Below are 18,015 nucleotides of genomic sequence, written 5' to 3' on the forward strand. Positions count from 1 at the left end.
TAGGCAGTCCTATGTCCTCCAGTGTTTGTTATCTCTCCATGATTACGACCCTCCTTATCTCCATATAGCAATCTATAATAATCTTTAAACTCCTGATTGACTCCCTCTTGGGTGTCCGCTACACTACCATCTTCTCTCGTTATCGTTCTAATCGTGGGTCTAGGAGTCTCGCTCTTGTATAACCATGCCAAAAGCCTTCCTGTTTCATCCCGTCCCACATGCTGCCTCTATATATTTTTTATAGTTGAGGTTGCACAATCTTTCCCATTGCCCCGCACATTTCTGCTGCAGTTTAAGTATCAACTCCATGTCACTCTCCGTGTCACCTCCCCCCTTCAATGCCTTTTCCAGTACCTTTTCTGTTTCTTGTAGGTCGGCCAAGATCCCACCTTGCAGGCCCTTCGATTTTGCTATGGCTACACCTCGCACCGCCACCTTAAAGGCTTCCCATAATGTGCTTGCCGAGTCCACACTACCCGCATTTGTCTCAAAATAGTTTATAATCTCCTCCCTTATATCTTCCCTAAAAAAGGGGCCCTTAAGTGCCTCTGCGTCCTACTTATAACATCCAGTGACGTCGGACGTCGGAGGAGGTCCTCGAGGGCGGGGTATCGACGTCATCGATGCAGGACGCAGACGCCAAAAGATTTTCCGAAGCAGCACAGCTGTGGTGATTACTGTCGTAGATATGGAATATGTCGGAGGACCCAATCCCCTCCAAATTGACTTTACTTACCTGTTTTTCCAATGTAGGTCCAGTCTACCCAACTTATGTGGAAGTACTGGGGGGTTACTCAGTAGCCCGTTTTCCTTACTCACTCATGTAAAAAAAAGTATGCTACCATCACTACATTTAATGGCTGGTGGCAGTGGTTTAATTTTCCTAACATTGTGTACAGTATTGCACCCATGGGTGCCAATTTTGTCAAAATGTTCCCGGTCTTTTTTTGCCATTTCTTGCTCGTGACGTCTTTCTTGGGTTTTACTCTGTGTGCAAAACCAGGTTTAACCCTTTTGTTCCTTTTGCAGGCTTCAGTGCTGAAACCCGCCTCTGGCTCCATTGTATCTGGCAGGGCAGGAAACGAGGGAGGTGCCCGAAACTCCATATCCTTAGTCTACTTGGTTACCTGAATGCACCCAGTGGTGACTGACTGGCTGGCCTTGTAGGACACTGACCCCGCTGTTTGAGTGACAGGCTGTGCAGGAATGGGAGAAACCTGCATAAAAGGCAAGGTCTCTAGAACAGAAGGCAGAGTCGACCACTGGACGAAACATCGGATGAAGGAAACGGGAAGAGAAGCTTGCTGCATCCTCCTGGACCGTTGAACTGCCCAGTGAAGCCCTGCTGCAGTGCTGAACCTCCAATTTCTTAAGGACTACAGAAGCCCGAACTGACTACTTCTTCTTCCCTTGGGTTGGTGGGATCAGCTAACGCCAAGACGAACTTTGCTGGAAAACCTCCCCTGCTGGCTGTACTTCTTTGCTGCTGCTGGAACCGAGTGCCAGGGGTCAGGAAACCCAGAATCAAGTGCATCGTCTTTAAGATGTACCCAAGCTCCAGGAACATCTGGAGGACCCTGCCGGAGCAGGACGACCTTAGCCTGACCCAATACACCAGAGTTCTGGACCCCTGAAGCAAGGGAAGCCCATCAAGTGTCCATGAACTGCTGTGGTGCCATTGACCGGTATCCTCCAGATGTCCTCCCTCTTGTCCCCACGGCTGAGGCCTAGGAACCCAGGATCTGTAAGACTACAACCAGAATAGAAGCCAGCTGGATCCTCTTCCAACCTAAGGTACTGTCTTGATTAAGGGGTGTCTATAGAGTGTTTGTTCTCACTGAAGACTTGCAGTAGCTGCTTTTTGCAGAGTTAATTTTAGCTCTGCCCTTCACAAGCCTTACAGCTTGTGGCCCAACAGTGATTCTTTTACTACAAACTCTCTGTAGTACGGACCTATACGAATAGGTGGGTTACGCATTACCAAGAGGATAAGGCTGGTGTGGTCTCCCACAGGGTTACTGCATCCAATCTTGCCTAACAGACCTCCACGTAGCAGCCCTGCTGATGTTGAGCAGGGTAACACAAGAGAGAAACGCTGTTGCTTCAATGACTTTGTTGGAGCAGAAAGCAGTCTGTTGGCCAGACAATAGCAATGTATGATACAGCTGGAGAGCCACCTGGAGATGGAAGCCTTGGTCAGGGCATTCCCGTGTCCTATAGGTCCAAAGCTGAGAGAAGTCTTTCGAAAGTATTTTGTGCGTGCCACATATAACTTCAGGGCACGTACAATGTCCAGCAAATGCAATGCCCTTTCAGCAGGTGAAGAAGAGTATGCATAGAAAACTGGTAGAATCAAAGGCTTGTTGAGATGAAAGTCCAACGGAACCTTCGGCATGAAGGTAGGATGAGTTTGCAGAACCACTTCAGTGGTGTGGAAGGATAAATACGGCTGCTTACAGGAGAGGCCTTGTATCTCACCCATCCGCCTGGCTGAGGGGATAGCCACCAGGAAGGCGGTCTTCCACCACAGAAACTTTAAAGCGGCAAGATGCATGGCTTCCAACGGAGACCCCATGAGCTTACACAGGACCACATTCAGTTTGCAAGCCAGTGCAGGAGCCTTTACCGGCAGGTGAGTCCTGAAGAGACCCCTTAGGAACTCCTTAACAAGCATGTGCGATCACAGGGAGCGTTTGCCCAAAGCAAGTGTGTACCGGGATCTGGCAGCCAGGTGGAACTTGATAGATGAATGGGCAAGACCAGCCTTGGCCAATCGAGAGCAGGTATGGGAGCAGCGCAGAGTAGTGACTTGCAACAGTGCACTGTTCGGCGCCCGGCACCACACTGAAGCTCTTCTACTTGTGGCAAGTCAATTCAGAGGGGGCATGGGCCTTGGTCGAGATCATCTTACATTCCAAGGGCAGCGAATAATGTGCAAATTCTAAGGCTGCAGGAGCCAGGCAGTGAGGCTCAGTGACACCGGGTGGTGGTGCAGGATTGATGATCCTCGTCGTCCTCCTCCAGAGAGGAGGTTGGCAAGTGGAGGCAGTTGGATGGCCTGAAGCACAGACAGATGGAGAAGGTCAGAGTACTAGATCTGCCTTTTCCACGTCAGTGCAATGAGGATAATTCTGGAGTGTTTTGATGACACGTAGCAGAAGCGGAATTGGTGGGTAGGCACACAGAAAGAGCCCCTCCCAGGGAAACAAGGCCTCCCCTAGACTCCTAGGCAGAGGATATCTGCTGGCAAACATCTGACACTTAGCGTTGGCAGCCGTCGCAGAGAGGTAAATCGGAGGAAGATACCGCTCTCTGAAAAGGCGCATCAGTTCTGCTTGCTGAAGCTCCCATTCGTGGCAAGACCTTGCTGAGGGAGTCTGGGATGGTGTTCTTGACGCCTGCCCATGAGTTGGAAGAAAGACCCAGTGCCATATAGACTGGGCTTCCAGAGACAGAGCAGGGGAGCATGTAAAGCATGGCGGTGGTGTTGTCCGTGAAGATCTGCACCACCTTTCCCTGCAGCTGAGGCAGGAACGACATGAGGGCCCAGAAGACTGCCCAAACTTCTGGGACGTTTATGTGTAACTCCTTCTCTTCCGGGTGCCAGAGTCCTCTGGCGTGAGAATGTCCTGTGTGTGCTCTCCAACCCCCCAGACAGGCGTTGGTTGTGACTGCAGCCACGTACAGAGGGATCTGCAAGGGAGCTCCCTGCATGAGGTGTGGCCGAACTGACCACCATGGGAGAGATCAGCGGAATGCCCGATTGAGGGCAGTCTTGTCTGGTCATGTGCCAGTGACCTGCTGCCACCTGGCATCCAGAAATTATTGGAGGGGTTGAATTTGGTGCCTGCAAAATTGAACCAGATGGAATCAGGAAAAACACCACCCCCTCCAAGCAGGGATTTGATGGTCCAGACTGTTGCAGCGGATGCCGTTGAGAGCCGTTGGACCTTTCCAAGGATGGAGTTCGACCTCTCTTCTGAAGGAGTCTGAAGATATGATACTGTGTTGAGTCGGGGCCCAGGAACAGTGCGTTCTTTCACAACTGATAGACAAGGTTTAAAAGTCAGCCTCCCCACTGCGGTGCAAAAGTGGGGGCGTGGGTCCTGGGCCGGTTCAGGAGTGCTTGGGTGCCTGCGTCCTGGGTGGCGGGTGACAACGCTGGGTGCCACTGCCATAGGCCTAGGTGCAACCACTGTAAGCCTCCTTGTAATCAGGGAGAAAGTCAAGGATGGGCCCCAGCTCGTACCAGAGCCCCCCTGTCTCATCTTGACAGGATGGCGAAGGTGTTTGCTGCCTTGATGGTGGAGGGTGCCGTGGTAATGATGCACTTATCAGGAGCATTGAGCTTTTTGCCATCATGGTCTGGGTGCAACAGGAAAAAACGTGGGTCGCCCCCCCCCACCCCCTCATATAGTTCTACCATATGTGTATCTTTAAAATCAAAACTGAGGGGGTAGGGGGAGAAAGAAAAGACCCCCCCTCTCTCTCCACCCAGTTTTGTCTTTAAAGATACACATATGGTAGAACTATATGGGGGGGTGTTGGTTGCTTTTTCCTGTTAGAATCACTATGTGCATAATAATAGAAGGACAAATCAGTGTTGGTTGTCTAACACTATAAGTCACAGGATCAAATAGTGCATTTTAAGTGCCCAACAGTGAGACATATGGTAGACACTTGAATAAGGATGTTTGTTTTTGTTTGCCCCTAGGAGACTGCCCAATTCATAGGCACTTGATACAACAGTACTACATAAAGTTAAGTTGGTCAACAAAGGAGATCTGTTCTGACGTGTAACGTTTTCTGGGGACTACTTTTTGATTTTAGTAGGCCTAGGTTATTTCTATTATGTCAAGAGACATACAGAAACACTTTATATGTGAGAATGCACAAAGAGGAGTTTCAGACACAAATAGATATCAATCTGTCAGCTTTTTAAATTTATTTTGCTGCTGGATGCATTTAGTAATCATGCATCAGTAGTTTTTTTTGAAAAAAGTATTTGTTGAAAAAAACAATCAGAAAATGCAAAAGGTTCATTCACAAATACAGAATTTGCAAGGAGGTTAATTATTTGTCTTAACTTTTCCTCAAGCAACTGTTTATGGCAAAATAAATTGCAACACAATGTCTTTAGAGAGAACGAAACATGCTGTGAAGTGTGTTTTGTGCTATACTAAAATAGCCATACAAAACTGGATTAAGGCAATATTATAGCTACGCCGAAGTACCAATCGCAACAAAACAAAAAAATAGTGACATTGAAAAGGTCGAATAGTGAATGAAATTTTTGTTAATTGGCAATCCGTTAGCCTAAATGTTTTAACGTGTTGATTTAAAACCGCCCAATTCGGCAGGTATTGCACACATCTATTTATTGGGGTTAACATGTGACTTATTAATTGCAATGCGATTTTATTACAATTTTGAATAAAATGTATACTTTTTATGAGACGCTATGGTATTCACAAGTCTTGATTATATAGCACCCCCCAGCAAATTTAAAATTGATGAATGAGGACAAGAGCCTTTGTGAAATAATTTCAAATTGTTACATAAAACTGCAAAAATGTTTTTCTCAAAGTGTTATTTGGAGCCTTAATGACTGCTAAGCCATCCTCCCATATGTCATCCAAACAAAGAGACCGATACAATGGTCTTCTTAGCGGATTCCAGTCACTGAAAAAGGAATCCACCCCCCTTCCCCTCGTCTTCTGGCACCAGGCTGAAGAGCTTGGCAGCTCTCAATATCATGGAGTGAAAGGAGACAATTTTGTTCGAGGGAGTAGCCCTGGAGGGCTCATCAACATCCGGAAGTTCCCAATCCACAAGAACATTTTCCAACTCATCTGTGCGAGTGCTGGCGGTGTCGGAGCCTTTGCCAGTGTTGGTGGGAAATGGCTCTTCTGCCACACGAGGCAGGCCCTCCTTCCCCCATCACTGGCCGAGGAGTAACAGGTACCTTATAAGGCGTACCAGCTGATGCAGAGGAGGTCTTGAAGGACTCTTGCTGGACCAGGCACAAGGGCGACCACTGCTGTATCTCCGCTACCAACGTATCCAGGGTGGTTAGGATGTTCAGTGACATGTCCCTTGGTGCAGGAGCCAGTGTAACCCGTGTAGGAGTAGTATCCAGGCTTGGAGGGCTAAACGGCCGGGAAAGCCTACAGGTAGGAGATCCTCGCTGAGTCATAGGCAGAATAGGGTCAAGTTCCTCATTGTGGTCCTCCTCATCCGAATAAATATATTCTGCCTGGTGCTCCTTGAATCGAGTAGATGGTTTGGGCCCTTCTGGGCCTCTGCAGGAAATCCAGAGTCAGAGGCATGTTTCTCACCAGGTCTGAGTCGTTCCGAAAAGAGACTACGACAGGAGCCTGCGGATCCCAAATAGGAGCCTTCATAGACTGCATCGTCGTCTGGGTTCTGTGAGGCAGAGACCCTGGGTGTGGTGACAGTTGACGATGTAAAGAGGACGGTCGTTGAAGAACTTTTTGCCGCCGAAGAAAGACTTGTTTATGACCGTCGATGGGGTGACGGTCCTGGTGGATGTGGTTGACGACTGGGCCCCTGTCGACGACTGGGTCATTTGAAGAAGCGATCTTCGACTATCTATGCTTGGATGGCGCCAGCGATTTCCACGCAGATGGAGGTAACCCACCAGCCAGTAGGCTAACCGTCAACAGAGCCGGTGACCGACCCTTTCTAGAACCTGGTCCCGCAGCCGAGGAGACAGTCGACGAGGACGCTGATGGAGAGTAGGATTTCACCTTCTTTTGTATCTTCAGAAAGGAAGCATCCTCAAAGGAGCTCTCCCTCTTCTTACTAGAGGGAGTATACTCATTGGACCAGTCGGTCCTGGGAGAGGCATGACTGCCCCCGGAGGCCTTCCCTTCCTCGATCCAAGCCACTAACCTCCGGTGGCGATTCTTCTTGGTCTTCGACGAAAAGGATTGGTAGATGGAGAATCTGTTCACGTCGGCGTGAAGACAAAGACACTTCCAGTGCCTGTCCTCGAAGATGTTCATCAGGTCTCAGCTTTCACAGGCCTTGAAGAGGCTTTTCTTTGCGGCATCAGCCATGGGCGAGGTGGCAGCCCAAACCTGAGCCTGTTGAAGCAACGGATTGAAGATCTTCACAAACAACCGGTCCTAGCTACGTCGTTGCTCCCTCGTGCCGGTTAACGAAGAAGAGATGAGTTGGAAGATTTCTTCAAGAAAACAGCAAAAGGCAGGAAAAAACCTTAGAATTTCGAGGAGCGAAGCAGGAAGGCTCCCAAAACTAGGAACGCGCGGTGGGGTCGTTTAGGAGGACTAGCATCATTGGCTAGTGGCGGCATGACCCAAAGGACACGGATAGGCTATAGAGGAAACGAACAGTTTACGTTTTAAAGGATAAACACTTTTTTTTACTGAGGTTTCTCAGCCTGACAAGGAATATTCATGAGCATGTGAATCCATGCAAGACCCCATGCTGGAGAATCTGTTAGTCCCGTTTAGGTTTGTCTGAAAAATGCGAACATGCTTAAATAAATGGCTTTCAGCACATTATGGGTGAAACATATTTCCCCAATACTGTTCTTATTTTGTCAAGGTGTCTAAATTTCAGCTTAAAAGTTTCAGTCAGTGAAAATTCTGCAACGATCATATACTCAGAGCTTTAACACAGAGAAAGGCTCCGAGGCATCACATGGTGTTTAACTAGACTGGCTTAGGAGTCAATCATCTGGGCTTTGGTGCCCTCTAGCCAGCCTAGATGTACTCATCACCTGGTAAACGACAAACATCCTGACACGAGCACTCAGCCCTTGCCGCCATCCAAGGTGTCCTGGAAGTACCTGAACACGCCGCTGTTTCTCTTCATTACTGGCGAGGTAGAAAATCTCCAGGTAGTGCATGGCATACCTTTCAATCGGGGTGAGCTGTACACGAGACAAGAGACCAGAGAGAAGGGGTCATTCCGGCAACAGAGAGTCACAACACACAACAAACATCAAGCAATGGCAGCCGCGCTGAGGTTATCCAGAGCAGGAGACTGGACCCCAAACATCAGGTCACGCCATCTGGCATTTGCATAGCGTCTCTTGACACAAGTTATCTAGAAGGCACAAAGTACACAGCATCGTGGTTCCAGAAAACCAACAACAGAGCAAGCAGCTAAACTAGAAAAGAAAATGCAGGTAACATAGGAGGTAAGAAAGACCTACACCAGAGCCTTAAATTGAGGGACAGCCCAGGCCCCACCACAAGGCAACGCGTGGGCCCGCAGCCCGGTCTGAGAATGGAAAGTTGCTTAAGACCCTGTGTGATTAAATGAGTGACCTCACGGGAAACCAGAACAGCCAGCCCATGGAACTCGTGCTCAAAGTGCATGTAAACATCCTCAGAGGGGCAAATAGGTCTCCCTCTGTGCAATGCTGGTCATGTGCACTGTGGGGTGCACTACAGTGTGTAAATGCAGGTGTAATCCCCAGCATGCCTGTGCGTACAATGTGTAAAAGCAAGGCTGCCATGTATGCGTGGCCAGCTCTGCGTTTACAACGGATTCCTTTGGAATCCGCCTGCTTTTAATTGGAAAGGTTTTTATGGCGGAGACGGTAATTCCATCCCCTGCCTCCCCACCCCCCCCCAGAACCCCCCATCCGCCACAGTTAAAAGCAATATAATGAGAAGCAGAGTAGGGAGCCTGCTTTTTACTCTAGTACACAGGCACAGGGCCCCGTTCCCTCTGCTCCTTTCCAGGAAATCCCTCATTCCCACACATTTTTGTAAATCATTCGTATGACAAGACTTCGCCATAAATTGATGCTAAAACCAAACACTGATTTCTCTGCATTATGTTGCACCTCCCTTTAATCTAATTCCTAACATTTGCTGTGATTCTAAACATGTCTAATACTGACACCTACTGGCCAATGGCAGTATAGTCATCTTTACGTTTCAAGTGAGCACGATCACTTTGCTGTTTACAGCACATGGTGCCAGCTTTTAAATATTTTGAAACGTAATGTAAAAGCAGTTTCAATGAAGATTGAGACTAAAAGGGGCATGATTGATTATAAGGCCACTCGGCTGATCCCAAGGCGTCATTTCTTTGAATGAGGCCTACTTTTCACTAGGAACTGCGTGTGCATCAATGATGAGACGGTTTAACAATCCTCCCCTCTTCTTACCTGGTCCATCAAGTCTGCTAACTCGGCGGCTTGTGTGGGCTCCTCACTGTGGTGCACATCAGAGGGTGCCGGTGGGGAGGAGGTGGGGTCGGCTTCTGCCTCTTCTCGCTGCCCCCCAGGATCGTCATCGCCTTCCTCCAGGCTACTGAGCGCCTAGAGGCAAGACAGGTTTCACGATGAGAATCGGAAAATTAGCGTTGCACGACTGGTACAATCTCCGGGGCTCTCGCAATCGGAAACGTCAATGTAACACCCCCCCCCCCCGCCCACACCCCACATACACACCCATGTGCAACATGCCCGAGACCCCAACAGCCTCGGGCGGTGCAGCACTTCGTTTCTAGGCAGACACCACATTCTAGATAGCCTCACACCCTACAACGCGCTAGGATTAAAGAAATGTTATTTAATGCCATCACAACCGTGCGTGCATTCAAGGAGGGCTCAACTTGTAGCCACTTTTTTTGCAGCCATAAAGTCCTACCCTTGGAATATTTCTGCTAAAAACTGTCGCAGGCGTGAGCTAGGGCCAGTAACATGGACTATATAATATTCACACACGGCACATTGAGGGAAGCAGCGCCGCTTCTAACGTGACGAGCAATCCACGCGTTTCAATACATTAGTTAAGGATTGTACTCGAGATGTTTTCACCAAGGACTTTTCCCATGAGTTTATCCATGGCGGTTGGGCACCTCTAACCCCGTAGGGCACTACGCGAAGGATGAAAGGTACTCCATGAATGGAGTGGGAGGGGCTTAGGGGGGTGGGGGGTGGGGTCTTCATACTTCAACCATACTGGCAGTATAGGCATGGTGTGCTGAGGGCCAGCCGCCCTTACCTCGATGAAAGGCCGTGCAATTTTGGGCGTGATCGTATCAGTGGGAGACGGTTCCTGAGAAAGAACAACAAATTCCTCGGCTTTAACACGGAACCCGGAGTCCTCAGGGGGCGTGTACACCTCAAAAAGCTCCTGGATCGTTTGCTGGAAAAGAAAAATCAAGGTATGTGGCCTTCAGATGGACAACTGCACAACACCAGGAGGGAAGACTCTGGACAACACATTTCACACATTCTCCTCTATTACTTCACAGTGTATACTTATTCTGTTACACTGCACACATTCTCTTCTATTACTTCAGTGTATACTTATTCTCTGTTACACTGCACACATTCTCTTCTATTACTTCACAGTGTATACTTATTCTGTTACACTGCACACATTCTCTTCTATTACTTCAGTGTATACTTATTCTCTGTTACACTGCACACATTCTCTTCTATTACTTCAGTGTATACTTATTCTCTGTTACACTGCACACATTCTCTACTACTTCAGTGTATACTTATTCTCTGTTACACTGCACACATTCTCTTCTATTCGTTCAGTGTATACTTATTCTCTGTTACACTGCACACATTCTCTACTACTTCAGTGTATACTTATTCTCTGTTACACTGCACACATTCTCTTCTATTACTTCAGTGTATACTTATTCTCTGTTACACTGCACACATTCTCTTCTATTCGTTCAGTGTATACTTATTCTCTGTTACATTGCACACATTCTCTTCTATTACCTCAGTGTATACTTATTCTCTGTTACATTGCACACATTCTCTACTACTTCAGTGTATACTTATTCTCTGTTACACTGCACACATTCTCTTCTATTACTTCAGTGTATACTTATTCTCCGTTACACTGCACACATTCTCTTCTATTACTTCAGTGTATACTTATTCTCTGTTACACTGCACACATTCTCTACTACTTCAGTGTATACTTATTCTCTGTTACACTGCACACATTCTCTTCTATTACTTCAGTGTATACTTATTCTCTGTTACACTGCACACATTCTCTTATAATTACTTCAGTATATACTTATTCTCTGTTACATTGCACACATTCTCTTCTATTACTTCAGTATATACTTATTCTGTTACATTGCACACATTCTCTTCTATTCGTTCAGTGTATACTTATTCTCTGTTACATTGCACACATTCTATACTACTTCAGTGTATACTTATTCTCTGTTACACTGCACACATTCTCTTCTATTACTTCAGTGTATACTTATTCTCTGTTACACTGCACACATTCTCTTCTATTACTTCACAGTGTATACTTATTCTCTGTTACACTGCACACATTCTCTTCTATTACTTCAGTATATACTTATTCTGTTACATTGCACACATTCTCTTCTATTCGTTCAGTGTATACTTATTCTCTGTTACACTGCACACATTCTCTTATAATTACTTCAGTGTATACTTATTCTCTGTTACATTGCACACATTCTCTTCTATTACGTCACAGTGTATACGTATTCTCGGTTACATTGCACACATTCTCTTCTATTACTTCAGTGTATACTTATTCTCTGTTACACTGCACACATTCTCTTCTATTACTTCACAGTGTATACTTATTCTCCGTTACACTGCACACATTCTCTTATAATTACTTCAGTGTATACTTATTCTGTTACATTGCACACATTCTCTTCTAGTACTTCAGTGTATACTTATTCTCTGTTACACTGCACACATTCTCTTCTATTACTTCACAGTGTATACTTATTCTCTGTTACACTGCACACATTCTCTTCTATTACTTCAGTGTATACTTATTCTCTGTTACATTGCACACATTCTCTTCTATTACTTCACAGTGTATACTTATTCTCTGTTACACTGCACACATTCTCTTCTATTACTTCACAGTGTATACTTATTCTCCGTTACACTGCACACATTCTCTTATAATTACTTCAGTGTATACTCATTCTGTTACATTGCACACATTCTCTTCTATTACTTCAGTGTATACTTATTCTCTGTTACACTGCACACATTCTCTTATAATTACTTCAGTGTATACTTATTCTGTTACATTGCACACATTCTCTTCTATTACTTCAGTGTATACTTATTCTGTTACATTGCACACATTCTCTTCTATTACTTCACAGTGTATACTTATTCTCCGTTACACTGCGCACATTCTCTTATAATTACTTCAGTGTATACTTATTCTGTTACATTGCACACATTCTCTTCTATTACTTCAGTGTATACTTATTCTCTGTTACACTGCACACATTCTCTTCTATTACTTCACAGTGTATACTTATTCTCCGTTACACTGCACACATTCTCTTATAATTACTTCAGTGTATACTCATTCTGTTACATTGCACACATTCTCTTCTATTACTTCAGTGTATACTTATTCTCTGTTACACTGCACACATTCTCTTATAATTACTTCAGTGTATACTTATTCTGTTACATTGCACACATTCTCTTCTATTACTTCAGTGTATACTTATTCTGTTACATTGCACACATTCTCTTCTATTACTTCACAGTGTATACTTATTCTCCGTTACACTGCACACATTCTCTTATAATTACTTCAGTGTATACTTATTCTGTTACATTGCACACATTCTCTTCTATTACTTCAGTGTATACTTATTCTCTGTTACACTGCACACATTCTCTTCTATTACCACAGTGTATACTTATTCTCCGTTACACTGCACACATTCTCTTATAATTACTTCAGTGTATACTTATTCTGTTACATTGCACACATTCTCTTCTATTACTTCAGTGTATACTTATTCTCTGTTACACTGCACACATTCTCTTCTATTACTTCAGTATATACTTATTCTCTGTTACATTGCACACATTCTCTTCTATTCGTTCAGTGTATACTTATTCTCTGTTACACTGCACACATTCTCTTATAATTAATTCAGTGTATACTTATTATCTGTTACACTGCACACATTCTCTTCTATTACTTCAGTGTATACTTATTCTCTGTTACATTGCACACATTCTCTTATAATTACTTCAGTGTATACTTATTCTCTGTTACATTGCACACATTCTCTTCTATTCGTTCAGTGTATACTTATTCTCTGTTACACTGCACACATTCTCTTCTATTCGTTCAGTGTATACTTATTCTCTGTTACACTGCACACATTCTCTACTACTTCAGTATATACTTATTCTCTGTTACATTGCACACATTCTCTTCTATTCGTTCAGTGTATACTTATTCTCTGTTACACTGCACACATTCTCTACTACTTCAGTGTATACTTATTCTCTGTTACACTGCACACATTCTCTTCTATTACTTCAGTGTATACTTATTCTCTGTTACATTGCACACATTCTCTTATAATTACTTCAGTGTATACTTATTCTCTGTTACATTGCACACATTCTCTTCTATTCGTTCAGTGTATACTTATTCTCTGTTACACTGCACACATTCTCTACTACTTCAGTGTATACTTATTCTCTGTTACACTGCACACATTCTCTTCTATTACTTCAGTGTATACTTATTCTCTGTTACATTGCACACATTCTCTTATAATTACTTCAGTGTATACTTATTCTCTGTTACATTGCACACATTCTCTACTATTTCAGTGTATACTTATTCTCTGTTACACTGCACACATTCTCTTCTATTACTTCAGTGTATACTTATTCTCTGTTACATTGCACACATTCTCTACTACTTCAGTGTATACTTATTCTCTGTTACACTGCACACATTCTCTTCTATTACTTCAGTGTATACTTATTCTCTGTTACACTGCACACATTCTCTTCTATTACTTCACAGTGTATACTTATTCTCCGTTACACTGCACACATTCTCTTATAATTACTTCAGTGTATACTTATTCTGTTACATTGCACACATTCTCTTCTATTACTTCACAGTGTATACTTATTCTCCGTTACACTGCACACATTCTCTTATAATTACTTCAGTGTATACTTATTCTGTTACATTGCACACATTCTCTTCTATTACTTCAGTGTATACTTATTCTCTGTTACACTGCACACATTCTCTTATAATTACTTTAGTGTATACTTATTCTGTTACATTGCACACATTCTCTTCTATTACTTCAGTGTATACTTATTCTCCGTTACATTGCATACATTCTCTATTACTTCACAGTGTATACTTATTCTCCGTTACATTGCACACATTCTCTTCTATTACTTCACAGTGTATACTTATTCTCGGTTACACTGCACACATTCTCTTATAATTACTTCAGTGTATACTTATTCTGTTACATTGCACACATTCTCTTCTATTACTTCAGTGTATACTTATTCTCTGTTACACTGCACACATTCTCTACTACTTCAGTGTATACTTATTCTCTGTTACACTGCACACATTCTCTTCTATTACTTCAGTGTATACTTATTCTCTGTTACATTGCACACATTCTCTTCTATTACTTCAGTGTATACTTATTCTCTGTTACATTGCACACATTCTCTTATAATTACTTCAGTGTATACTTATTCTCTGTTACATTGCACACATTCTCTACTATTTCAGTGTATACTTATTCTCTGTTACACTGCACACATTCTCTTCTATTACTTCAGTGTATACTTATTCTCTGTTACATTGCACACATTCTCTACTACTTCAGTGTATACTTATTCTCTGTTACACTGCACACATTCTCTTCTATTAGTTCAGTGTATACTTATTCTCTGTTACATTGCACACATTCTCTTCTATTACTTCAGTGTATACTTATTCTCTGTTACATTGCACACATTCTCTTATAATTACTTCAGTGTATACTTATTCTCTGTTACATTGCACACATTCTCTACTATTTCAGTGTATACTTATTCTCTGTTACACTGCACACATTCTCTTCTATTACTTCAGTGTATACTTATTCTCTGTTACATTGCACACATTCTCTACTACTTCAGTGTATACTTATTCTCGGTTACACTGCACACATTCTCTTATAATTACTTCAGTGTATACTTATTCTGTTACATTGCACACATTCTCTAACTTCTGTGTATATTTATTCTCTGTTACATTGCACACATTCTCTTCTATTAGTTCACAGTGTATACTTATTCTCTGTTACATTGCACACATTCTCTTCTATTACTTCACAGTGTATACTTATTCTCGGTTACACTGCACACATTCTCTTATAATTACTTCAGTGTATACTTATTCTGTTACATTGCACACATTCTCTTCTATTACTTCACAGTGTATACTTATTCTCGGTTACACTGCACACATTCTCTTATAATTACTTCAGTGTATACTTATTCTGTTACATTGCACACATTCTCTTCTATTACTTCAGTGTATACTTATTCTCTGTTACACTGCACACATTCTCTTCTATTACTTCACAGTGTATACTTATTCTCGGTTACACTGCACACATTCTCTTATAATTACTTCAGTGTATACTTTTTCTGTTACATTGCACACATTCTCTAACTTCTGTGTATATTTATTCTCTGTTACATTGCACACATTCTCTTCTATTAGTTCACAGTGTATACTTATTCTCTGTTACATTGCACACATTCTCTTCTATTACTTCAGTGTATACGTTGTCTCAGTTACATTGCATACATTCTCTTCTATTAATACACTTTGTCTCAGAGTTGACTGTTAGGTCATAAATAACATTTAAAAGTATATCATTTTTCAACCACAGGATGTCAGCAGCTTCTCCCACGCCTACAATAGAAAGTCTGAAGGATTCTAGATGACCGCCTCCACGCCCCGGTGAGCGGCAGGCAGAGACTGCCTCCGCGCTCCGCTGAGCGGCAGGCAGAAACTGCCTAGATATCTGAATGCACATAACTATATCCAACCGTAGTACAGATTTCTCAATTGGTTAATTATTCCCCAAATGTCTATAGTAACCAAACATGTTTCAAATCATTCGGCTGACAAGCCATTGTGGAATTATATTTCTTAGAAAAATGCACCTTTACACATTTCAACAGAAATCTCGCAATTATTGAAAGAGTGAGGCTTGGTGCCGAAAGTCTTATGCTGTAGGTATGCCTTGAATCTAAAGTGTTATTGAAGGCAATGTAAAAAGAACTAAAGAGCAAGTTAAATCGACCATAAATGAGAGCTTCACCAGAAGACTGGTACAAAGGGGAGGGCAGAGACGATTGCTGTGAATTGTTGCTACACTTAATTGCCAAAGTGGAAAATTGAGTTGACGTTCCAACATCAAACACGTGGGGTTTATTAGCAAATGCCAACCCGGTCATTTTCAGGTATTAATCCCATTGAATGCAGCCAATTGTTCAAATACTGTAACAAGAGATCAGGCCCAGGCCTGCCTTACCTGGGTTAAAAAGGCTGTCGAGTAATTATTCCCTTGAGCTGCAACTTCCCGGATTAAATCTTTGGTCCCATTTTTCAGCAGTTTCTCTTCAATGGAATTACCACTTACGAGCCTGGGGGAAAAGAAATCCCATGAGACCGAAAACAGTTTATCAGCAAAATCGGCCTCTCGGATCTGACAGTTTGCATTTCTTTCCTGCAGACCGGTAATCGGCCACAAACGGCCTCAATATGCATATAAATGTTTATTTTTGGAGACCAGCAGGTTTCCCTTTGTCCATTACCTGGATTACAGTAAAGGTCTTTTTTAATAAAACTTCTAAAAAAAGATTAGCATTTACAATGAAAAATATGTGCAAAAGATTGAAACGACTAAGAAAAATAAATAGCCTAAAAAATAAGTACTCGGTCATCAAAGTATTTTACAGGACCTCTGTAGACAATGGATGCAGTCAGATGTTAGTATGAATTTCCCAGACCCTATGTGGTGGGTTCAAAGGATTAAGCCACAGGTAGTTTGCACAGTCTTTCTGTTCATGCCAGGGGCAGACAGCGGTCAGGAGGGATTATTAGAACTAATACTGTCTGAGGGTTCTTAAGAGGCCAACCTAGGTGATGAGCAAAAGTGTGGACTTGCCAAACTCTCTCGAGGTAGCATGGGATGAGCAGCAACGAAGACTTAGGAGACACAGTGTCTAAGGGAGATTTTCCTTTTTTAAGTCCCCCCCCGCCTTGAGCCTCCTACCACTACTGCTGAACTTACAGGTATTAGTTTCATTTACTTTGAAGGTCAGTGAGACTTCTCACTTCCTACATTCACTATTGTTTTGGGGACACTGGACCCCCTTATTATTTAACAGTGTTAGGGGATCCCTTCTTTTTGTTCTGGCATCTGTGCTTTCCAGTGGTGGCACCCCCTACCCTACGTTTGTGTGCCACCAGCAACCATAAAGGCCCCTTTCGTTACGTGGTTTTGGGTACACTGGGTAGCCCATGTTTCTACCAGTGTAGGACTGGTCATCTTTTCATAGTGTGTTCTTGGACTCTTGCAGCCCAAGCCATTTTACATGAAGTGCTGTGCAGATAGTGTCTTTCTCTTTGGTTGTCAACACGTTAATTTACCAGGTGTTAGGGGGTTTTGCCAAAGTCCTGTCTCTGACAAGACTTTAAAAAGCGCACCTTGGATGAACAGTGTTACAGCCCTTAGGTTCATCCCGAACTACCCAAAGGTTTGGTAGCAAAGGCTGAGCAGCCAGGGTTATCCTATGAGGGCTGCAGTGAGGCAGAGTACTCGGAGCATACACTTAGTTCAAGGAAAGAAACTCTTACTCACTTGGGAGTTATATAAAAAAACAGGTATTTATTTGTATACCCTAAGGCTTGTAGAGTTCAAATAAGGTAAGGACCATCACACAATAATATAATAGGAGAACAGTTGCAATATTCACAGCAATATACTTTAGAATATCAATAAAGGGAACACATGACACTCAATCCTCCTGAAACATATATTCAAACTTGTAGAAACCTTGATAACTTTTTATAACTTTAGCTGAGCCTCTTAAAAGTCCAGCCAAGTCTCACGAAGTCAGAGGGGACACTGGGGTGGAGGAAGACCAGGCAAGAA

The 18,015-nt window shown here is 43.3% G+C and overlaps 1 protein-coding gene across 6 annotated transcripts in view; it reads right to left on the bottom strand.

The window, feature by feature from the left end:
- The window catches only part of EP400 (E1A binding protein p400), a 1,542,855-nt gene that overhangs the window by 410,532 nt on the left and 1,114,308 nt on the right, over positions 1-18,015 (bottom strand). For all 6 annotated transcript variants that reach the window (XM_069620067.1, XM_069620064.1, XM_069620063.1 and 3 more), the window contains 4 exons: positions 16,390-16,501; positions 10,014-10,157; positions 9,173-9,325; positions 7,838-7,921 (listed from right to left, as the gene is read on the bottom strand). In XM_069620067.1, the coding sequence (XP_069476168.1) occupies positions 7,838-7,921; positions 9,173-9,325; positions 10,014-10,157; positions 16,390-16,501 (493 nt within the window). The remainder of the gene's footprint in view (positions 1-7,837; positions 7,922-9,172; positions 9,326-10,013; positions 10,158-16,389; positions 16,502-18,015) is intronic.

Source organism: Ambystoma mexicanum, chromosome 10 (assembly GCF_040938575.1).
Source record: "Ambystoma mexicanum isolate Mex_15411 chromosome 10, UKY_AmexF1_1, whole genome shotgun sequence".
Classification (NCBI taxonomy): Eukaryota; Metazoa; Chordata; class Amphibia; order Caudata; family Ambystomatidae; genus Ambystoma; species Ambystoma mexicanum.